Source organism: Hyperoodon ampullatus (assembly GCF_949752795.1).
Source record: "Hyperoodon ampullatus genome assembly, chromosome: 10".
NCBI lineage: Eukaryota > Metazoa > Chordata > Mammalia > Artiodactyla > Ziphiidae > Hyperoodon > Hyperoodon ampullatus.
This window is the reverse complement of record NC_136923.1, coordinates 28,109,188-28,133,965: the sequence shown is the minus strand read 5'-3', so window position 1 is coordinate 28,133,965 and position 24,778 is coordinate 28,109,188. Positions and strand designations below refer to the sequence as shown.

General features: G+C 41.3%; 1 protein-coding gene across 2 annotated transcripts in view; it reads left to right on the top strand.

Annotated features, from left to right (window-relative positions):
- PTPRG (protein tyrosine phosphatase receptor type G) overlaps positions 1 to 24,778 on the top strand; it is a gene marked incomplete at both ends in the record, with an annotated part of 742,222 nt that overhangs the window by 700,673 nt on the left and 16,771 nt on the right. For both annotated transcript variants that reach the window (XM_079713343.1, XM_079713342.1), the window contains 10 exons: positions 5,272 to 5,368; positions 11,628 to 11,710; positions 11,900 to 12,034; positions 13,292 to 13,426; positions 15,608 to 15,780; positions 17,585 to 17,720; positions 18,280 to 18,426; positions 20,282 to 20,375; positions 21,274 to 21,350; positions 21,843 to 21,971. In XM_079713343.1, coding sequence (XP_079569469.1) covers positions 5,272 to 5,368; positions 11,628 to 11,710; positions 11,900 to 12,034; positions 13,292 to 13,426; positions 15,608 to 15,780; positions 17,585 to 17,720; positions 18,280 to 18,426; positions 20,282 to 20,375; positions 21,274 to 21,350; positions 21,843 to 21,971 — 1,206 coding nt within the window. The remainder of the gene's footprint in view (positions 1 to 5,271; positions 5,369 to 11,627; positions 11,711 to 11,899; positions 12,035 to 13,291; positions 13,427 to 15,607; positions 15,781 to 17,584; positions 17,721 to 18,279; positions 18,427 to 20,281; positions 20,376 to 21,273; positions 21,351 to 21,842; positions 21,972 to 24,778) is intronic.

Below are 24,778 nucleotides of genomic sequence, written 5' to 3'. Positions count from 1 at the left end.
TGTGGAATAATGACGGCCGGCATCTACTTGGCACGGTTGCCTGGATTATTTCGCTCGTTCCTCAGAAATACCCCATGAGGTGCGTGCTATTTTATTGTCCCTATTTTGCAGATGAGGAAAGTTACCCGTGAGAAAACCGAGGCATTGGGTGATTCAGTTAGGAAGTGGCAGCAATAGGGTTTAAGACCAAGGCTTTCTGACTCAAGCCCACATGTTTAACCTGGATGCCCTCCAGACGCTCATGGAAGTAATGTCCTGTAATGAGCTGAAGTCAAAGCAGAGATAACCAAGATTATCAGTTGATTGTCTAAAACTGGTCATGCAGCTGATGGGCCAGTGAGTTCCTTGGCAAAATAAAGGGGGGGGGGAGCAATCAAAATAAGGAGCCTCCCGCCCCCCCCACAAGAGTACTGGGAGCCCAGTACATGGTCTCTATGGGCTAGAGCCTTCCCAGAGGGCTGAGAATCTGACTTACAAAAATCTTATATAGGGCTTCCCTGGTGGCGCAGTGGTTGAGAGTCCGCCTGCCGATGCAGGGGACACGGGTTCGTGCCCCGGCCCGGGAAGATCCCACATGCCGCGGAGCGGCTGGGCCCGTGAGCCATGGCCGCTGAGCCTGCACATCCGGAGCCTGTGCTCCGCAACGGGAGAGGCCACAACAGTGAGAGGCCCGCATACTTCAAAAAAAAAAAAAAATCTTATATAACCTCTGAATAGAGGCCTAAAATTAGTCAAAGAACTAATCTTAAGATTATAGAGGAAACCACTGCACAGTGAATATTTGCCCATTAAGAGGAGTTAAAGCAACTCATTCTGCAGTTACTGAGCACCTAGCATTCTCTGAGTACCTACTGTTCTCCGCAGGTACTGAGTACCTACATGGTACAAGGCACGCAGATGAATGGGACAGAGAGCTTGCCCTCAGGGAGTTCAGCCTGATGGGGGAAGACTAGAGTATACACGGCTGAAGTAGAAAGAGGGCAAAGCAAAATAAGTGCTAATACAGAAATGAAGTTCTGGAGGAGAGCAAAGGAGAAAGGATCCTGTGTATTTTGATTGGGTATTCTGCAGAAGTTCTATTTGCCCCATCTTGATGTCAAATCTTGGAGGGAAATGGAAAAAAACAAATTTGGTGAATAGCTGTCATATGTTCAGAACTTTGCTGCTTGGAGGAGAATGAGAAATGATTCACTGGTAATTTTGAGCCTTTGTTTAGAGGTGATGCTGAAAGCAAGCTTTTGTTCCTTGTCAGGTAAATTTTGGAGGCCGTTAAAAGCTGGGGACATTATACCTCTAGCAGATTTTGCAGTCAGGGGAAATAACGTCAGTCCTTATGCCAGGATAGTGTCCAGTGACTGTTCCCTTGGCTACCTTCGCTGACATCAACCTCACTCTTCTCCGGCCTCCCCAGTCATAATCCATGAGGCTTCCAGAGGCGCGATGCTAGCATATAATCTTTCAAGATCAGGGGAGCTCCAAGGCCCTGTGGGTCAACAGAATTAATAGGCAGGGGTCAGGAGCATCACAGGTTTAAAGGCTGAGTGCAGAGATGAGGCCAGAGGTCCAATACCCCTTGACAAGATCCTTTGGGGGATCAGGTCTGTTACAATTAACTCCAGCTGAGCTAAATTTGGGCCAGTTGCTCATCTTAAATCAAGAGAACAAAGCTTTGTCCACCTGAGCTCATGCGCCAAGGGACCAGTGGCCACAATCGCTTTATGTAAGATGCAGAGTTCTCGTGTTGCCGATGACACATACCAAGAGTTCCTGACAGAGGGGGAAAGCTGCAGAAAGAAAGCTGCCTGCAGGATGGCAGAAAGTGGCCCTGTCGAGTTTCCGGAGCCTTGGTGACAAAATGCCAGTGTGGGTCTTAAATGTCCCACAGGAAAACATTTTAAACCCTTATCATGAAAAGCATCATAGTTGGTTAAGTTGAGGTTTTTATAGAGAGTGAGAAAAAACGTGCGTTAGCCAAATTTCACAGATCGTACAGGAAAAATAATTCTATTTTATAGACCAGCTGCAGGATGATAGATACTGTGATATACTCTCCAAAGATGGGTTGGTTTTTTGGAGGGGAAGGCAGTCATTTTAGATAAAGACATATGGATTCGGATGGGGGAGAGAAGGACAGGCATTCTTAGCAAGGAAAATGGCAGTGAAGCCCAGAGCAGGAGGTCATACGTACGGTCTGTTCAAGGGGCACAGAGTTAAAACTGTATGGCATTGGGAAGGGAGTGGGTGGAAAATAGGATGGGACCTTGAAAGCCTGGCTGAGGAATCTGGCGTCTCTCTAGAGGTGTCTGAGTGAGAGAACAGCAAAGTCAAAGGAGCATTTGAAGAAAATCAGGGCAGCAGCAGCTTGTAGCCTGAGCGGAGGAGAGTAGAGGTAGGAAGGTGAGTGTGGCCAGTACCTGGCGAGGGCCAGTTCTGAGTCTGACACTAAACAAAGCACTGAGCTGTGGTCATGACTTAACCTTGTGTACAACAGTCCCCTGAACACGTTGTGGGCTGCCTGAACTCAGACACTAAGAATGTTACACACACTCGGTCTAACACTTGGTCACCAGGTCCAAAATATTTCCTTCTCAGCTTGCTTCACTGTGAAGCTGAGTAATCTGAAAGATTTCTAGATCTGTTCTGGTTGGCTTATTTTTTTTCAATTTGAGCTACCGAACGGGAGGACAGTAGGTCACCATGTGCCCTTTGGACAGCCTTTCACATCCACAACTCCAGGCAGGAGGTGATGTAGTCTGTATCATCTCCCAAGAATTCTGTCTGTCAACTTTTAGTGGTTTTGTTTGTTCGTTTTTTAAAGTTATACTTTATTTTAAATCTCTTGTTCTCAGTTGGCTCTTTTCTGTGATCGTGTGCCTGTTCCTTTGCAGAATATTCATTTTGAGAATACCAGCTCTGTTATAGAGACAGTAAAGTACAAACAAGCTTAAATCTTAAACTTTTTATCAGGGTGCTGAACAGGTAACTTTACTATACACACTCTATCGGCCAGTGTCACTTCAAAAGGTTTTAACACCTATTAAAATCACATTAACTTTGAAATGCCAGTTCTGATAGAGAAAAGCCACTCCAGGATCAGATGATATTATCAGCATCTAAATGAGTCAGGCAGTACTGCAAGGAATTACAGATGACATTATTATCCACAAGACAAAATCAGAAGGCCAGAGACAAACCCCTTGGGTTCTCATAAAATCAGATTTAACATTATTTATGACTATCCTTTGTTTTCTGTCATTCATATAATTGTTAAAGTGAAATAGAGGCAACGGATCAGACCAAGAGTTTTAGATAACACAGAGTTTGATTGGCCATATTGAATGGCTGCTTTAAACAGTACAGACAGCTGCTCCCACGCAGGCTTGGTCAATTGCATTAGACTATAATAGAGGCCCCACCTCAGTCCATAGTGTGTGGTCAGAGCCACACAATGAGAAAAAAAAAAATCAATAAACAAAGCGAATCTCAAACTAAGGTACTAAAAGCTGAAAGCTGAGCACAAGATATCTGAGCAGCTCAGCCCTGAAGAGGTACATGCCAAAGGTATGACCTTCAAAACCCAGAAACCAAAGCATGTCAGCTTATTTCACGGATTTGTGTACAGATTGAATTAATGGCTTCCAGAATACAAATCCATTTTCAAAGGTTTTCTGGCCCTGAAACTATTCAGAAGAGCACGCCTCAGGCTTTCAAGGCAGTTCTAAACGGCAAATATTCTGAGTACGGCTAGCGTTGCTTCTTGGAGATGTTAAGATATCAGACTCATTCCATTGTGCTCACATTTGATTATCTATTTTAGAGAAAGGAGCCAAAGGCAGCCTTAAGGCCCTTTAAACCAGCATTTGCCAAACTGTAGGTTATAAACCATTTTAGATAGAATAGCAAGTATCAGAGGTTATCACATTTAGTAAAAGTAAGAAAAGATAAAGAATCGTCATGAAACGCACACTTTCCCCAGAGAGGTGTGTTGAATTAAGGCCTGTGGCTCTTCTTTTTTTTCTTTGCTTCCTTCCTTCCTTCCTTCCTTTCCTTCCCTCCCTCCCTCCCCTCCTTCCACTGAGAGTGCCTACAATTATGAAAAATTGAATATATATCCTCCAGGAATCGGGTGTCCATGAATATGGTTTCTTTGAATAGTTAGTGACCCATTGTTTTTATACCTTAGTTAAGTTCTTTGATCACAGTGAGTTCCTCCTAAGTACTTTGCAAATATGAAAGACAGCCAGTTCCTTGTTTCATTATGCTTGATGTAAATGCTGTGGAAATCATCCATAATTGCTATGCAACTCCTTTGTGAAGAAAAGTCTGCACGCTCATAAACTCTGTTACATCTGTTACGTGTAAAACATTTCTCCTGATCATCTTGTGTCACTTTGCCCCTGCTCTTTGCCGCAGCTGTGCACTGCTAATGACTTCCCTTATTAGTTCGCGCCAGTGCAGTCTTGGGTTTGAAGCATACAGTGTAGAAAAATGTGGCTTTTTAGCAATCTTGTATTAGGCTAATGGATGATGTTTCTATCCATGGCAAAGGTGACCGGAGAGGAGAGTTGCTTCTCCCACTGCTGTTTTTCTAAAGAAGGATAATGTAAATAAATTCAGAGTTAACAAATAACGCATCAGAGCCATATATATTTGAGCCAGATACGACAACTGTTTAAGTTCTATTAGTGTCATTTCAGGGCTGAGTACAGTCAATCTGTAGTCCGTTAGTTATAAAACGAGGCTGTAAGGACTATAATATAAGCATACTGCAAATCATGGTGGAGATGATTCTTCTGCCTGGAATATTCCTGTTCATCCTTTAAGGCCCACATGAATCATCTCCTCCTGTCTAAAGCCTTCCTCTGTGTTCCCATCAGTTTCTTCAGGCCTCTTTTCTACTAATCACATTTGACTGTCATCATCCTTTCACATGTTGTTCTCAACCATCCGACTGTGACATACTCAAAAAGAGATACTATTTTGTAATCCCCATGCCTAGGTCAAAATCTGGAATAAAGTAGATGATTGATGAATTAGTAAAGAATGAAATCCTTTTATTTCGTTCACATCCTTCATACGTTTGTTATTAATATGTCAGTAATCATTTCTGAAGTTGAGTTTGGGGAGGTAACGGTGGCCCGTGGCTGGGAACTGTGTAAATACTCTGTGCTTTTGGATGTAAATAGTTCCTTTCTTTCTACGACTTTGTTGTTAAACGTCTAAAGCGCGTCTAAAAATCTTTGAAGTCTCGATATTTGTTTTCTTCTCTAGGAGGTCCAGCGCTGTACAGCTGATATGAACATCACTGCAGAACATTCTAATCATCCAGATAACAAGCACAAAAACAGATACATCAACATTTTAGCATGTGAGTAATAAACTTTAAACTATCTTCAACTGCGGGGAAATGAAATCTTCCTGCTGGGTCTAAGCTCAAAGGCAAGCCATCAGAATCAGGATGCCAAGAGAAAATTACACTTGCAAGTTAACCTCTCATTAGCCCATCTTCAACAGTGTGGAAGAAGAAGTGGGGACACTCTGCCCGCTGAGTCTTTCACGAAGCTGTCAGATCTCTGCTTAATAATCAGGTGATCGAAGGAAATGTTCTGAGCTTTACTGTTTTTACATGAAGTGATTTCATATCCGATGCTGGGAACCAAAACGTTATGTCATGTCACTATCTTGACATTGTTCTTAACCAATGAGAGCCAAGTCTTTTAACACAAATGGAAATACTGGGAACTGAATCAAGGAAGTTGAATTTCAAAGCAGTCTCTCTAAGATTAGGTAATTAGTTTATACCAGTCCTTGTGGCCCATGAGCTTAGTCCTGTCCAAAACATTTCCAGGGTCAAGAATACCCTGGAAGTTCAGGACGCAAACAAATAAGTGTTCTTCTTACAGAGCCTCAAGGAATACCCTAAGAGGACAGGCTACTTCTGTGGCTAGAAGGCCACTTTTCGTAGATGCTGCGGCTTGGGTCACTGGCTGAAAATATACATTTCTATATTAAGGTCAGGGGCACAGATGTTTATGGTTAACATACACTATGGTAAAGAACACAGTACTTGTAATTTTATGTAATAGCACGTTTAAATCGGACCACTTAAATCTGCACGCTACTATAGATAGATTTTTTAAACAATACTTTAGTGAGATGTAATTCACATACCATATAAAATTCACCCATTTTAACATTAATTTGAATTTAAATTTTAAGTGAATTTCAGTGGTTTTTATTATCGACACAGAGTTGTACAACCATCACCACCATCTAATTTTAGAACATTTTCAGGACCCCAACAAGAAACTTCCTTACCCATGAGCAGTCACTCCCAATTCCTCCCTCTCCCAAAGTCCCTAGAGACCACGTACCTACTTTCTTTCTCTGTGTGTTTGCCTATTCTGGATATTTCATATAAATGGAATCATACAATATATGGCCTTTTGTGTCACTTCTAATTGGCATGATGTTTTTAAGGTATACCCATGGTGTGGCTTGTATCACTACTTCATTCCTTTATCACTACTTCATTCCTTTTTATGGCTGAATGATAATACTCTGTGCTATGGATATACCACATATTAATTTCTCATTTGATGGACATTTGAGTTGTTTCTACTTTTTGACTATTATGAAGAAGGCTGCTATGAACATTTGTGTACAAGGTTTTGTACAGACATATATTTTCATCTCTCTTGGGTATATACTTAGGAATTGAATAGCTAGGTCATATGGTAACTTTATGTGTAACATTTTGAAGAACTTCCCAACTGTTTACCGAAGTGGCTACACCATTTTACATTCCCAGCAGCAATATATGCAGGTTCCAACGTTTCCACATCCTTGCCAACACTTGTTACTATGTGTTTTTGATAATAGCCATCCTAATAAGTGTGAAGTCGTATCTCACGGTAGTTTTGATTTGCATTTCCTTAATGATTAGTGATGTTGAACATCTATTCATGTTATTTATTGGCCACGTGTATATCTTCTTTGGAGAAATATCTGTTCAGATCCTTTGCCTTTTTTTTTTTTTTTTTTTTTTTTGGGTTCACGGGCCTCTCATTGTTGTGGCCTCTCCCGTTACGGAGCACAGGCTCCGGATGCGCAGGCTCAGCGGCCATGGCTCACGGGCCCAGCCGCTCCGCGGCATGTGGGATCTTCCCGGACTGGGGCACGAACCTGTGTCCCCTGCATAGGCAGGCGGACTCTCAACCACTGCGCCACCAGGGAAGCCCGATTTGCCCATTTTTTAATTGGATTACTTGTCTTTCTATTGTTGAGTTCTTTATAGATTCTAGATACAAATCCCTTATCAGATATATAGTTTGCAAATATTGTCTTCTATTCTGTGCATTGTCTTTTCACTTTCTTGATGATGTCCTTTGAAGTACAGATTTTTTTAATTTTGGTGAAATTCAGTGTATTTTTCTTTGGTTGCCTGTGGTCTTGTTCTCACATCCAACGAACCAGTGCCTAATCCAAGATCATGAATATTTACACCTGTCACAGTTTTCTGGTCTTAGCTCTTACATTTACGTCTTTGATCCATTTGCGTTAATTTGTGTATATGGTGTGAGGTAGGGGTCCAGGTTCATTCTTCTGCATGTTGATATCCAGTCGTCCCAGCACCATTTGTTGAAAAGATTCTTCTTTCCTCCATTGAGTTGTCTTAGCACCCCACCAAAAATCAACTGACTATAAGTGTGAGGGTTTATTTCCAGACTTTCCTTTCTTTTTCATTAATCTGTATGTCTATCCTTATGTCATTGCCACACTGTCTTGATTACTGACTTTGTAATAAGTTTTGAAATTGGAAACTGTGAGTCCTCCAACTTTGCTCTTCTTTTTCAAGGTTGTTTAGGCTATTCTGGATCCCTTGTGCTTTCATATAAATTTCAGGATCAACCTATTACTGCAAAAAATGTAGCTGGGATTTTAATACAGATTATTTTGAATCTATAGTTGAATATGGGGAGCACTGCCATCTTAACAAAATTAGGTCTGCCAATTTATGAAGATGGGATGTCTTTCCATGTATATAGGTCATCTTTTATTCCTTTCAGCAGTCTGCATTTTACAAGTGTTGTGCTTTTGTTAAATTTATTTCTAGGTATTTTATTCTTTTGGATGGAATTGTTTGATATTTTCAGATTGTTAATTGCTAGTGTATGGAAATATAATTGATTTTTGTATGTTCTGTTGATCTTGTATCTTACCTCCTTGACTGAACTCATTAGTTCTAATAGTTGTGTGACCCTTGTTATTTTCTATATTTTTGTTAATAGCCACTGTAACAGGTGTGAGGTGATACTTCATCGTGGTTTTGATATGCATCTCCCTGAAGATTAGTGATGTTGAGCACCTTTTCATGTACCCATTGGCCATCTATATGTTTTCTTTGGAAAAATGGATATTTAGGTCCTCTGCCCATATTTTAACTGATTGCTCGTTTTGCTATTGATTTGTGTGAGTTATTTATATATTTTGGATGTCAACCCCTCATCAGATACATGATTTGCAAATATTTTCTCCCCCCTCGGTAAGCTGCCTTTTCATTTTGTTGATGGTTTCTTTTGCTTGCAGAAACTTTTTAGTTTGATGTAGTTCCACTTGTTTATTTTTGCTTTTGTTGCTTTGGTTTTGGTGTCAGATTGAAAAAAATCACTGCCAAGACTTATGTCAAGGAGCTTTTTTTCTCTGTTGTTTTTTCCTAGGAGTTTTATGATTTCAGGTCTTAAATTCAAGGTTTTAATCCATTTCGAGTTAATTTTTATGTATGGTGGACTGTAGTGGTCCAGTTTCATTCTTTTGCATGTAGCTGTCCACTTTTCCCAACACTATTTATTGAAGAGAGTGTCCTTTCCCCATTGTATATTCCTGGCCCTTTTGTCATAAACCAATGGACTATATATGTGTGTGTTTATTTATGGGCTCTCTACTCTGTTCCATTGATCTGTGTGTCTGTTTTTATTGCCAGTACCATACTGTTTTAATTATTATAGCTTTGTAATATAATTTGAAGTCAGGGGGTGTGATGCCTCCAACTTTGTCCTTCTTTCTCAAGATGGCTTTGGCTATTTGAGGTCTTTTATGGTTCCACACACATTTTAGGATTGTTTGTTCTATTTATGTGAAAAATGCCATTGGAATTTTGATAGGTATTGCATTGAATCTGTAGATAGCTTTGGGTAGTAGTATGGACATGTTAACAATATTAGTTCTTCCAATCCATGAGCATGGACTATCTTTCCATTTATTTGTGTCTTCCTCAGTTTCTTTTATTAATATCTTAGAGTTTTCAGTACACAGGTCTTCCACCTCCTTGGTTAAGTTTATTCCTAGGTGTTTTGTTCTTTTTGATGCAATTGTAAATGGGATTGTTTTCTCAATTTCTCTGATAGTTCATTATTACTGTATAGAAATTCAATCGATTTTTGTGTATTGATTTTGTATCCTGCAACTTTACTGAATTCATTTATTAGTTCTAACAGTTTTTTGATGGAGTCTTTAGGATTTTCTATATATAATGTCAGGTCATCTGCAAATAGTGCCAGTTTTACTTCTTCCTTTCTAATTTGGATGCTTTTTATTTCTCTTTCTTGCCTAACTGCACTGGCTAGGACTTCCAATACCACGATAAATAAAAATGGCAAGAGTGGACATCCTTATCTTGTTCCCATTCTTAGAGGAAAAGCTTTCAGCTTTTCACCATTGAGTATGATGGTAGCTGTGGAGTTGTCATATACGACCTTAGGGTCTCTATATACAGGATCATGTCATCTGTGAATGTAGTTTTACGTCTTCTAGAAAACGTTTTAAAAGAACCAAAAGTCATTTTTGAATGAGAGTATTTGTTTCAGTTACCTGAGGGAATGAGGAGAAGGAAAAGAAGAGAACAAGAAAGAAGAGTAAAACTTTTCTTTTCTTGCCAGTCTTTGGATAGATTGACTCTGGCAGTATTTGTTGGCCAAGCCAGTCAAGGCTCACCTCCCTGAGATTGTGAGGACTTGTCCATTTATAGACCTCATTTCTAACCATATAAGTCAGGCAGAGATATACACGTGTATATGCCTTGCATATGTCCACACACATCACTCTCCACCATAGCAACCTCTACTTCTAGTGAGCTCACTGCCTTAGCTAAAAGTATGTGGCCGAGAAGAGGGAGGAAATCAAGTCAACTTCTGTGTGATGTGCCCAAGGGTCATAGTGTTTTGTCACAAAACCACCAGTTCTTCTTAGACATGTTTGTACTTTCACAAGTTCATTTGAGGTTTTACTTTCACAAATTCAAATTAGATGTGGTTTTATTTTCCTAAGTTCAGAGAGCTGGGTTTTGGTGCTCTCTTGGCCACTTGGTCAGACTCTGGGCACATCACGCGGCACCTTGGTCTACCCCTATGTTAATGCCTTTATATAGCAAAGAGTAGCATGGAAATGTTATGGAACGAGTAAAATTAGTCCATGAATGTGCCTGGAACACAATATAGGAAGAGCCTTCTCTCATGGAGCCGTCACAGCTTTCAAGGCACACGTGGGTGCCACCTCCAGTATTGATCTTTTTAGCTAGTCTGTTACCTTTTTGATGAAATATGAATTGTGCAACTTGAGGAACACTTGTTCCTCTTTGTCAGTCTGAGAAGTAACAATATAATGCTCCTAAGGCATAGGATCCAGATGCCCTAGGAGAGTATTTTCAGTTGGGGCCCATTTATATCAGGCAGCCCCTGTTCAGATTCACTGCAGTCTGAGAGTTTGTCAGCACAACAAAAGCAATTCACAGTTCCAAGAATGTGGAGGGCTTTCCAAAAGTGCTTGATATAGTCTGGGGTCAGTAATGTCTAGGCTAATCCACTCATTGGACTTCTTTTCGAGCTAGCCTTTTACGATCATGATTATAAATGGAAATGGAAATCGGGCTTTTGCCCATTCTCTTTCTAGCTAGGGAAAAATAAAAGTATGACCTCAGCTTTCTTTTGTTTGTTATCCTATAAATACAAGCTCATTCTGTTGGGCAACCAGAGGCACATATCACCACTCACCTTTTGTTCGTAGGGGAAGGTTAAGTGGATCTTAAATCTGATCATGGACTTCAGATTCCTGTGAAGAGAAGAGATTACTCTTAGAAGCAAGCTCTGGCTCCCTCAATTATTCAGGGTCTGCTGGGGTGATGGGGAGTCCAGCTGAATTTAGCAATGGCACCTCCGGAAAATAGATGTTCAGGACTTGATCTAATAAAATCACCTTTGTATATTCATATCAGTGGGGAGGGTGTTGGGCATGAGTAATCAAAGGGCTTGGAAACTGGTTTTAAAATATAGGACGAGGAAATCTGGGAGGGTTGCAACTTGAATTGTTTTACATGAACTAATAAGGACCACAATTTGCATTTCTTCCATATTAGCACTCACAGGTCAGAGCATGAGGTAGGAATGTCCCTATCGTTTGGAGATGGGTTTGAATGCTGTAGCTTTGAATTTTTAGTTGTTCTTCTGCCAGGTTTCTCAGGCCACTCTGGGAGATGCCATGTTGCCTCTTTGCCTTGTTTTGTGCTCTCGAATGCTGCTAGTTTTTTAATTATACATTTTGATTTTGCTTTTTTTTTTTCTTATCCTCTGTAGATGATCACAGTAGGGTGAAGTTAAGACCTTTACCAGGAAAAGACTCTAAGCACAGCGACTACATTAATGCAAACTATGTCGATGTAAGTCAGAAATGTTTTTATAAACCTGTTTCTGATAAATGAAGAGTGCTGCAGAGACTGTTGAATGTGTTTTCATACCGCACAGAGCTCACATGAGAAGCACAGCCTACTCAATACGGAAGGCACTTGAATTATTAACTGGTCTGTGATACTGCTTTCATCTTACTTTGTGCTGTGTCATCTTTGAAGGGTTACAACAAAGCGAAAGCCTACATCGCCACCCAGGGACCGTTAAAGTCTACGTTTGAAGATTTCTGGAGGATGATTTGGGAACAAAACACTGGAATCATTGTCATGATTACGAACCTTGTGGAAAAAGGAAGAGTAAGAGCTTGTTGGCTTAATTGTGTACCTTCATTCAAAAAAAATATTTGTGGAGTACCGCTGTAGGGTAGAAACTTGGCAAGGCTGAAAGAGTTAGAGAAGTGGCCTCCCTGCCAGGAAAGTGAGCTAGGCACTTACCAGAGTGGATTAAACATGATGATTGAGGTGAATAGGGTATTAATGGGGGGGGGGTACTGCAAAACACAGGAATGCATCCTCTAGTACAGAGATTTTTTTAAAGAGTTAATATCTGAGGTGAGATTTGGACAGTGAAAGAGGAGGAGGAAGAGTTACACAGGCTTGAAAAGAGAAGGAAGGACGTTCCAAGTATCTGGGAGAGAAAGAACAAAAGCAGGGACATTGGAAGAAACACTTTAGTCAAGGAACTACTAATAGTTCACACTGGGGGGAGTAAAGACTGCTTAAACACCTTGACCATCACTAAGAGAACCTTTTTTTAAGATGATGATTCAGGGCTTCCCTGGTGGCGCAGTGGTTGAGAGTCCGCCTGCCGATGCAGGGGACGTGCGTTCGTGCCCCGGTCTGGGAGGATCCCACATGCCGCGGAGTGGCTGGGCCCGTAAGCCATGGCCGCTGAGCCTGCGCGTCCGGAGCCTGTGCTCCGCAACGGGAGACGCCACAACAGTGAGAGGCCCACGTACAGCAACAAAAAAAAAAAAAAAAAAAAAAAAAAGATGATGATTCATATGTTAACTTTTTTGGGTTATGAGCTTACATTAGACGTGAATTTAAGCTGGAATAAGGATCCAGGCTCTGGTTGGTTACTCAGAATCACTACTGCTTCACTTTGACGGTGGAATCCCTGTTCTGCCTTTGATGACCCAGTTTTTAACACGAAGGCTCTCACAGTTGCAAGAGACTTTGTGCTAACTGTGAATGCAGGCCAGCCTCCCAAAATGATACTTAAACTCCCTTGATGACATATCCTACCCACATTTCGTAGAGGTCAAATATACAGGATTTTTCTTAGACCTTCTTGTAAAGTACATCATGTGTTGAAAGATGATCATGAATACTAGGCCCATTTCTCAAATGATCTTGCCCAAATGTGTCCCAAGATTAACCTCTTCAGAGGTCACATCTGCCTGCAAGGACTTCAGCCCATGCATTCCTTTTTTAGTCAACCACGTGGTGATATGGCCTGTGTCTCAACACCATCATTTGAAACCACATTATCAACATTGGAGTTGTGACATCAATTGCAGTTACAATTTACAGCTTTTTTCTTTTTTGCAGCGAAAATGTGATCAGTATTGGCCCACAGAGAACAGTGAGGAGTATGGAAACATTATTGTCACACTGAAGAGCACAAAAGTACACGCCTGCTATACTGTTCGTCGTTTTTCAGTCCGAAATACAAAAGTGAAAAAGGTATTGAAGGAGTTGGGGGGGCTGCCAGGGCATCTCTTTTTAAACTAGTATGAAAATTACTGTGCGACTAAGGCCAACTCTCATAACCAACTTGGTTTTTAAAAAAGTATTTTTGAAACATTTTTTTCACAACTCTTTTGATTGACATCAGTGTATGGTGTGAAAGATACTGGCAAAGCACATAATAGAATTTAACTGGCCTGATTGAGTTCTTTAATCTCTCCATGAAGGAGGCTTCATTTGGGGGGGAAAAAAAAGGTCCTCTGAGGTTTTGGTAACCAGCAAATATGGCAGCATCTGTTTGTTTGATGATGTAGCTTTTTAATTCCAATTTTCTGACAGCTTTAAAGCACTGTTTCCCAAAGTGTGTCCCAAGGGATACTAGCCCTGCAAGATGCTTGCAGGAATCAAATTCTGTGCTTCAGTAAGTATGGAAAATGAATGCCATGTAGTATGTATTCCCCCTTAGAAATTTACAAGGAACACAAGTACCGAGAGTGCTAGAGTTAAGAAACCGATATAACTTTGTCGTGTTTCCTAATGTGACTTAACAATAAAAACCTTCTCTGTAGTAGAACTGTTACCATCCTGAGAATTACACCTTGTGGAAATGGTGCTTTCAAGTTATCTCAATTTCTCTTGTTGAAAATCCACTGTCCCATCGAGACTCATAGATCACTGTAGCAGTACTATGAACTCAAGACAGATGCTCATTAGGAAAATGTGAAGTAGTACTCTACAGAGGTTTAGGTATGGGAGTTGTTTGTAGCAGTCGTTCCTAATTTATTTTTTTAGTCTTGGACATCTTTGAGAATGTGATAAAACTGTCTCCCTCTTGCCCCAGAAGAATTCACATTTACCGAGATTTGTTTTGTTTTGTTTTGTTTTGCGGTACACGGGCCTCTCACTGTTGTGGCCTCTCTCATTGCGGAGCACAGGCTCCGGACGTGCAGGCTCAGCAGCCATGGCTCACGGGCCCAGCTGCTCCACGGCATGTGGGATCTTCCCGGACCAGGGCATGAACCCGTGTCCCCTGCATCAGCAGGCGGACTCTCAACCACTGAGCCACCAGGGAAGCCCTTACCGAGATTTTTATACGCACTGTCAGTGGCTCTGAAGCCCATTTGTGATCCAAGGTTAACTGTCCTTTCTGTGTATAGTTTTTTTCCAAGAATAGCAGAAGTATATAAAAATCAGCTGCACTGTTTTTATCTGTGTTCTCTGTAATAGAGCTGTTAACTGGCTCAAGCTAACCAATAACCGGTTTATACTCATGAAGTACAGTGTCCATTACTCACGGAAGCACCTCAGGTTATTTAAACACAGCCCACTTACTCTTATTTTAGAAACAGCTTAAGCCGGAGGAGGAAGTCCAGTAGGAACGTTAGGTGTTTTGCACACTGACCATAGTAACTGCAAATGCGGAAGAAATAGGAAAATGAGAGGTAACAGAAGAATTAAGAAATCAAAGACATCCAAAGGCCTTGTAGCACAGGGCCAGACACCCTACAAGGTTCAGTGTCAATGGATTAATGACCCTGAATCATCAAAAAAAATTTATTTTACAGGTATTGGTAATTAAAAAAAAAAATCACAGCAAGTGATTTGGGGAAATTTTTCATCCAAAGTGGTTCAAGTGTAAAAAGTGCAGCCACTTAAATGAATTCTTCAGAGTAGTTTTCCTTTATGAAAGTGACAGATAAATTGATTGTTGCCTTTGACTCTAGAGATTTCGAACCACTTGTCACTTAGGACCCTCCCCACACTTCCTGGAGAGTGTACAGCACAAGCACTCTGGCTCCTAAAGGTCCAACCCGGACAGTGGAGAAAGAATGTGAGTCCCGGCCCACGGTCAGATGAGCTGGGGCAAGAAGTCAGGAAATGGAGGCCTTGTAGGCAAATTACAAAGTGCTTGGATCAGTCCAGAAAACCGATGTTAAACATTCATTCTTGGTACAGTCTTAACCCATTTTCTCTTCCAAGAGATGTCTGATCCTTCTCATGCACCCAGGTCATGTCTCCATTTTGGGCATGAGAGGGCCACAGAGAGGAACTAACCAACCCCAGGAACAGCAGTTAAGGCGAATGGGAACAGAGGTCAGGTTTGCTGACATCCTTATGTGATTTTTACCAGAATGCCCACTCTCAGCTTAAAACCATCTTCTCTCACCCTTCTCTCAGGGTCAGAAGGGAAATCCCAAGGGGCGTCAGAATGAACGGGTAGTGATCCAGTACCACTATACGCAGTGGCCTGACATGGGAGTTCCCGAGTATGCCCTCCCGGTCCTGACCTTCGTGAGGAGGTCCTCAGCAGCCCGGACTCCAGAAATGGGCCCTGTGTTGGTGCACTGCAGGTGAGGCCGGCGGCGTCCCCTTTCTTCTGCCTGGGATTCAGCATTTGAATTGGGCAGAGCAGCGGGTGTGGGCTGTGTGAACTTGGACTACTGTGGCCCTGCTGCTGCTTTGTTTGATTTAGAAACGGAGTCTTACGCTGAAAACTGGGACCAATGAGACCTGTTAGGGTTATGGAAAGTCACTGTAGTCCCCTCACATTAAGAAACCATCTGCTGCTTCTGAGGTTAAAACAAAATCTGCTCTTAGAGGATGAGTCTCCAGTTTTTATAACGCCTTCTTATTACTGATAAAAAAATCCCCAGTGTTTATAGAGAAATTGTTGGCAGCTCCTAATATATAGAAACCTTACACACAAGTTTAGAACTTTCCGCACTAGAGATTTTGAGTTTTTTTTTTTTTTTGCGTTACGCGGGCTTCTCACTGCTGTGGCCTCTCCCATTGCGGAGCACAGGCTCCTGGACGCGCAGGCTCAGCGGCCATGGCGCACGGACCCAGCCGCTCCGCGGCATGTGGGATCTTCCCAGACCGGGGCACGAACCCGCAACCCCTGCATCGGCAGGCGGACTCTCAACCACTGCGCCACCAGGGAAGCCCCAAGAGATTTTGAGTTTTTGAACATGGTTTTTCTGTAGGGTTCATCCAAATAATAATATTTAGTTTATGTGTGAAAGGCTTTCAGTTTATACGTGCTATATTTTTAAAGCACAGATAAGATAAAGCCTGTTTTCCCATCTTAACTAACTACCTTAAACAACCTTAGCTGATGGTTTCAAAAATGCTTTTATTGTGTTTCATTTGGATTGCTGGGCTTTTTTCACTTTGGTATTCAAATAGATGTTGCTTATTCTGTGATGTATGTTACATAGCTGCCCGGCCTTTTCTCAGCATTTCTTTGGGGCTGTTCTCATAACATGCTTCCACAGAGCAGGTCCTTTGCAGACGTCGGAACCCATCTTCTGTTTAAAGTCCCATGAGGACTCTACATTTTTGCTCACCCACTTAGAATCACTAAAATAGAGGTGAAGGTCTATCAATCAAAGCACTTGGGTATCATGAACAAAACTGTGTGAGATGGGGAACCTGAGGCAGCAGGTTTCTGCCAAAAGAAGCCTGTGGTTCAACCTGTTGTTCAATACGGCAGAACTCGGGTCTCCCTGGGTTGGGTTGGGTTGTTTTACTTAAATAACAATCAGGAAACGGGAGTAAAAGAGGCCAGCTTTTCCACAGGGGCTCTTCTTCTCCTACCCCTGGATTACTAAAGGAAAGTAGCCCTTTAAATAGGAACTTGGCAGTACTGAGCACCCTGGGCGGGAGTTGTGCACAAAGAGGGTTTATTGAAAGGATAGTGTGTTCTCCCAGAATCCCTGGGGGAGTGGGAGAATCAAGGCGATGCCTCGGCAGGGGTGGTTCTGGTGTGGAGATGGCTACTGCCAGGAGAGACACCTTGCGGCCCCTGGCATCACAGAGTTAAACCCTTTGCTTGAGCTGCAAGCAAGGCTGAGAAAGCAAATCTGTAACTCTATTTTTATTTATTTATATTTATACATATTTTATATTTTTACGTATGGTAGAAGGGCAGTCTTCCCTCCCCCTCAAGACTCACGAGGGAGGAAGGATCCTATTGAAGGTTCTGGATGCTATCCGTATGTCAGTCATAATAACCCTCTTGTTGAGAGAACCTAGTGTAGTTGACGCAGGTTATTTCTCAGCGCGTTGGAGACTCAGATGATAATTTTTGTAATCCATGGTTCATGACCTGGTAGAGCAGCAGGTGTCCTGGTTGAGCGTCTGCCTTTCTTCCAGTGCTGGTGTGGGCAGGACGGGCACCTACATTGTGATCGACAGCATGCTGCAACAGATAAAAGACAAAAGCACAGTCAATGTCCTGGGATTCCTGAAGCATATCAGGACACAGCGCAACTACCTCGTCCAGACTGAGGTGAGGAGGGGCTGCTGGTGTTCTCATGTGATTCCAGCACACGCTTGAACTGAAAGTTGAATGATTGAGAGTGAGACATAAGCATTCTCTTGGAGCTGGAAGGAATTTACAGGTTGGTGTTGGAAGATGTCCTAACCGGGATACCGTTCTTTGGCTTACAGGCGTCCATTTCTGTGTGGCTCTTAAATGAAGCAGATACAGTTTTCTCTAGTGCTGTGTATTCCATGCTGGGGGCGGTTAAACCTCGTTTTTTTAGCCTGAGAGATATATACGAGAGAATGGTTCTGAAGCCCTTCACTGAACACACGTTTTCCCACTGCTTTGTTTGGGGCGTGCTATGGAATACAGAACTAAACGCAGCATGGGCCCTACCCTAAAATAACTTCTGACAGATAAGGAAGGAAGGAAGGATTGACTGGAGCCGACGCCCTGGCTGTAAATGCATGAGGGAGGTCCCTGCTAGGGGAAGAGTTCATCTAATGTCGATTTCACGCAGGGGACAGAGGTGGCTGCCCTGTCCCAGCTCTCCTCAGTGACTACCATGTCGTGTACCGTTTAGGAGCAGTACATTTTCATCCATGATGCCTTGTTGGAAGCCATTCTTGGAAAGGAGACTGAAGTATCTTCCAGTCAGCTGCATAGTTACGTTAACAGTATCCTCATTCCAGGAGCGGGAGGAAAGACACGACTGGAAAAACAGTTCAAGGTAGTGCTTTCAATACGTTTCTTTGGCAAAGCAGCAAGGAGGTAAAGAAATGCCTTGAGTTTGGAGGGTCATGTCTTTTTTGCATGAATGTCTAGACTGAAATGGATTACTATTTGTACTCCTCAGATGTAATCCATGGGAAGATCAAGTTTCGACTTCCGTATTAATTGTGGGTATCCAGGTAGACAGTGCCATGCTGTATTTTCTTCTGCACAGTTTACGACTTTAACATTTGCCCCTGGCCCCAATGACACAGTACTCTGTCAGTCGTTCCAGTCCAAAAGATATCCTCTGTATTTTTTTCTGAACAAATACTATCTTACCCTGATGGAGAACGGCCATTTTTGGCATTATCTTAAAAGCAAAGCTCTTTGAATGACTATCCTAGCAGATAATTTAGAAACTAGAAAAGATCTAGTTACTACGGAACACTAAAGAAACTTTAGTTAACTTTTCCTAAATGGTTATTCTTTTTCTTTGATAGGGGCATGAGGTGTAAAGATTTATATGGAATTGAGTGAAAAAAGAGACTATAAGAACTATTAAACTAAGTAAGATCAGAAAGCTCAGTCATCTCAGTACATCTTAGTACTTAGTACAACCAAAGTACTAAGTGCTTTCCTATTTCGTAGTCTTTCATTAGACTTTAAAAAACCAGGCTTTTTTGCACATTGTTCTATATGTAATTTCTCATTTTGTGTCAAGATGGAAAGAATGAGATGAATCTCTGCACTTTTAGTTTTCATGGTAAAACCTTCCATAGACACTGAAACCTTCGAGTCTCAGCTCAAGAAATGAGACTGTCAAACAAATGATAACAAGTGATATGAAATGAAAAATAGATCAATTTCACCAAGTTCAGTTATAACAATTTTAAATTTCTAGGTCTCCTTTTATAACATCCTTACTACTCTGCAAACCATTTGAGGTAATCAATAGTGAGGACATAGTGTCTCATTTTGAATGTTTAAAATGAATTCTTAAAAAAATTAAGTACCCATAATTCTTAATTAAATTCTGCCTTTTCTGTTTCTGCAACATTTGTTTATACAGTTTTAAAAATTCATCAAAGGCAACCAGGTCATTTGTTCCTTTACAGGCATATTAACCAACTACATCCACCTCCAGGTAGAGAAGACTGTTCCCATATACTCTGTTAGCATGGACCCCTCCCTCCCCACCCCACCCCCAAAAGATTGACAGAATGATTCAACCAAGCTCTATACACAGGAAGAATAACCAAACTACTGGGCCAATTATTTATAACAGCCTTAGAACAATGTCAGTTCAGTTTAACAGACATTTACTGAGAACTTAGTCAATTCTTTACCATGATTAGCTCTTATTACCACGAAGCCGTCTTTGCTAGTATAGAGCCACCTCCGTCTCATGTGGCTGTGAGGAATCAGTGACATCATCAACAGAGAAACCCACGTTAATTCAACAAATGCTGCTTACGTAGTGCCTGTAGTCAAGAAACCTAAGGCCTAATAGTAAATAAAACAGGCACACAAACAACCAAGACAACTGAAAAAGCCACCACTGTTGAAACACAAAAAAGTGTCCTTTGGGATACAAAAATGTTTAAAATTCATTAGTAATCTGATTATAGTATTTGTGCCAGATCATCAAGCAGATGCTATCAATTATACTTTTGTTTTTGTTTTGTTGTCTTTCCCTGCTTGACAGAGATAGACAACGCTGCATGTAGGTCAAAGAATTCCAAGTTTTGGGTCTACAACGTAATGATTTGATAGTTATGTATACATATACTGAGAAATGATTACCACAATAAGTTAACACAGGCACAATTATAATCCTTTGAATGAAGGCTAAAATGTTGCTTTTCTTTCAGCTGGTCACACAGTGTAATGCAAAATACGTGGAATGCTTCAGTGCTCAGAAAGAGTGTAACAAAGAAAAGAACAGAAACTCTTCAGTCGTGCCCTGTAAGATCTTAAAATCAGTTTGACTTGCCTGTGTTCGTTTTCTCTTTGGATTTTGCATGTTAGGTAAAGAGGCAGCCACTACCAAGGGGAAAAGTTATGCTGAGGACAACTGAAGCAGTTTGATCAAAACGGGAGGGGTGGGTGTCGGCACCAGCAGGTTGCTGCATCTATGTGACATGAAAGCTAGCTTCAGTTCACCTCGAAATTCAAGAGTTAGATTATTTCTACCATGTCTTGCCTTTAAAAAAAAATGTAAAGTCATTATCACTGTGGCATTAATGCTCTCTTCAAACAGAGAGTCCTGGATTAATCTGCACAGCTGGAACTACATTGCTCAATTATTCTGGCTATTGAGACTAAGGCACTGTTGGTAGGTGGTGACCGCTGCATAAATAACTTGGGACACAGCAGTGGATACTGTGTGTAGTACACTGTATACACAGGCATGGGTGGTCAGTGGAGAGATTCTCTCTACTGAAAGAGGCCAATATTTTCTAAGCCCTTCCCAAAGAAAAAGATTGGGAGTAAGGGGATGGCAAAAGAGCAAACTACAATACATTGGTATAATTGTAGGAATATCAAACCAGGGTCAAGAGTGACCTGAAACCCTGTGTCGTCTCCACACAGAGTATCCTCTTAGTGATCTGCTGGGAAAGCCTCTCCCACAGTCAAGTGTTATTCCTAGAACGTCTGGGTCCTGCTGGGCACATGCAGCAGAATTTCATTTTACATTCTTCCTTAGCTGATAATGCTCTAGCTTGTTTAAAAATATAGGTAAGTCTTAAAAAGAAAGGGGAGCCAAAGAGCTCTATTACTCACCAAGTAACTCTCAGAAAGCGCTGTTGGTGGTGAGGGGTAATGAGGCAAATGTGGTGTTTTCGTTTTTTCCATGTCATAGCTGAGCGTGCTCGAGTGGGCCTTGCACCGTTGCCTGGAATGAAAGGAACAGACTACATTAATGCTTCTTATATCATGGTGAGAGTCAACAGTTAATTATAAATAAAGTCAATTAAACTGAAAGGTGCTAAACAGCAGATACCACCTATGTGACTTTCATTTTTCAAGTAATTTCTTGAGGTGTAATATCAAAATTATAGAGATTTCTGTATCTGGAAACCTCTAACCAAGGATACCTAATCGGTGAGGACACAAAAATTGCTTAAGTTCACAGAAATGCTTGTTAAGGAATTAATCTTTTTGTGAATTTCACCCATCTAGTCTTGGAATAAATGTTGAAATTGTTGTCAAGTAAAAACAGCAGAGGGAACTAGAAGTGCATCGGACGTGGAGAGAAAACTGTCTATACATGTTAGGAGAAGTACATCTAAAAATTAGCCAAATGCACTGAATGCCTCTTTTGATCATTTTCGTGAGGTCAAAACAGTGCTAGTCTTATTTCATGAATGTATTTTACTGCTGCAGAGTTAAACACTCATAATCACTGGTTTTTCATCTTCCTAACTGAAGGGCTATTACAGGAGCAATGAATTTATCATAACCCAGCATCCTCTGCCACATACTACGAAAGATTTCTGGCGAATGATTTGGGATCATAACGCACAGATCATTGTCATGCTGCCAGACAACCAGAGCTTGGTAAGTAAAGCACATCTGCTATATATTAATGAGCCTGGGAGGCCAGAGCATAAATTACCTTGTCACAGGGCTACAGTGTCTGTACATGCTAGGGAGGGAATTCAGACTTCTCATCTTGTACGTCTGCACAGGTGCCTTTCCTAGTCTTACCATTCCTGACCCTATCAGTTCCAATAGGATCAGCACTGATCCCTAATGCCGGTGATATATCACTCACCCCTCAGTTGTACTGTACATGGCAGTGTGGGAGAAGGTTTTTATTTATTTATTTTGGCTGTGTTGGGTCTTTGTTGCTGCACGCAGGCTTCTTGCCTCGAAGCACGGGCTCTAGGCGTGCGGGCTTAGTTGCTCCGCGGCATGTGGGATCTTCCCAGAGCAGGGCTCGAACCCATGTCCCCTGAATTGGCAGGCGGATTCTTAACCACTGAGCTACCAGGGAAGCCCAGAAGGTTTTGAAGAAGGTCCTTTTTCTAACCTCACTAATGCACGATCTTAAGCCGACCTCTTAGTTGCTATATGTCACTGTTGAAAAATAAATGAACAATAACAGTAGTTAACATTTATTGATTATATTTTTACGTGTATTAACTCCTTTAATCCTTTCTACAACTCGATGACACAGGTACTCTCAGCATCTCCTTTAGTAGCTGAGAAAACTGAGGGAAGTAACTTGCCCAAGGGCATATACGAACCATGGGAGCCAGGATTGGAACTTGAGTCACCTGTCTCATTTTGCTATTGTATATGTCCAGTGCCGCCACATCATAGAAATGTTGCCTAGCCCAAGGAAAACGGTATCAAAAGTACTAATGATGTATCTTTATTTTCCCCCAATCCATAGGCAAGCCCAATCTATTATGGGGGGGAGATTAGGAAAGGCTTCCTTGTTCGGACTTGATGGTGCTTTTTAAGACCTTTTAAGCTTTAAGACCTTGACTAAGTCCTTCCCTATTGGGGTCGCTAGACCCTAGAGGAGAAGGGTGAGCACGTTTACGAAAATAAGTGTAACTGCTTCTGCTGAGCTCTCATTGCATTCTTAAGTTTCGAAATAGTTGGGTCTTCAGAAGTTACTATGAGGACTTGTAAGCGCACAAAGTAAAAACAAAAACAAAAACGATCTGCCTCCGTGAGTGTCAGAGTAGTGAGTTTTTTAATCAAGAAAGAACAGCATGTGAGTGAACCCCTAGTCTTGATGACATGCATTTGACTGTGTGCCCAGTCAGTAGGAACTTCACTTTGTCGCTTTCTGCTCCAGCTTCGGAATACCAAGACTGCTTCTGTGTGATAGAATGGCAACAAAGTTGAGAATCTTAAGCTAAAAACTGGCATGTAAATTTTCAAATTAGCTGGCAATAGGGGTCTACTCTGTTCGGCATATGGAAATTGGAGGCATTTAGGGTTGTTAAAACGTGCATTTGTTGGATGAGTCAGTGTTTTGTTATCCTCACTTAACAGAGGACAGTCACTATACCCGAGAGCTCATTTGTATGGGGAGGAGAGGGGGAGACTGAGTGAGTGAATCAATACGTGTTCTGTGGACAGCGACGATACAGGGCCACCAGCCCCGTCATCTCGGTGTCTCTCTGAGGCCCAAGGGCGCTATGCTGCAATCATGCATGTCTGCACTCATAGCTCTAGGGTCGAAAGTCAGATTCAGTAGTGTGTAGTTTTTTCTAAAGATACTGTCTCTGCATTTTTTGTTTGCTTTTTTATTTATCACTACTGTAACGTTACAAAGACCATCATCCTGTGAATAGCCCAAAAGTCACTGCTGCTTAGGCGTCTCTGCCCCTATCTGTAAGCAAAATAACCATGCGATCAGAGCTCCTACTGAATTAAGAAGTAGCATTTCTTTGTCATAGTCTGTCAAGATGATCAGTTATTCCCTAGTTTACTGTCTGTGTTCAAAAGGTTTTTCTGCCGTTCCTCCACCATTATTAAAATCCCTTTGGCAGTCTTTAGGCAAATTAGATAATTTCCAGTTCATGTTATCATCAAAATAGCTCTTTGAGGTATGTAGTTTTATTATTCCCACTTTTCAGATATGGAAATTAAGCCTTAGATAGATTATTCAGGATCACATCCAATCCTATACTTAATCTATGTATTTGGTTAAATTTAGAAGCCTGGTTCGTCATTATGTCTTTAATATCTGTTCAAAGGGCCCTAATTCCACTTCCTTGGGCAAACTGTATTAAAACCCAAGACAGTTACAGACTTCTTTTGTATAGACTAAACCCCGTTGCTAATCTGTTTCCCCTTATGCTGAGCTTTAAAAATAAAAATGTACTTGGCAATAAGCTATATTGAAACTTGAAAGGGTGATAAGTCTTATTGGACTGTTGGCTCATTTCTAATGCAACAATGTAAGATTAAACAAAACCTTCTTTGTTTTCAACATTATTCAGAATTATTTCTGACTTCACTAGCACTGTCTAAGCATTTTCAGGAAAATGCCCATAGAAATGTATATATTACAGGCAAACTGTAATTTGCCAGTTGAACTGATTAAAAAAAGGAGGGGGCAGGGCTCATCATAATCATCGTATTTCTCACAGAGTCTCCAGCCTAGGCAAGGGTTCTCTTTTTCTTAGGCCTCCATAGTTTTCAGGGATAGAATTCAAGTATCAAGCCTGAATACTGTATTAGTTTCAGGTGTACAGCTAAGTGATCCAGTTATATTTTTCTGATTATTTTCCATTATAGGTTATTGCAAGACATTGAATATAGTTCCCTGTGCTATTCAGTAAATTGTTAGTGCTTATCTATTTTATGTATAGTAGTTTCTGTTACTGAATATTTATTTT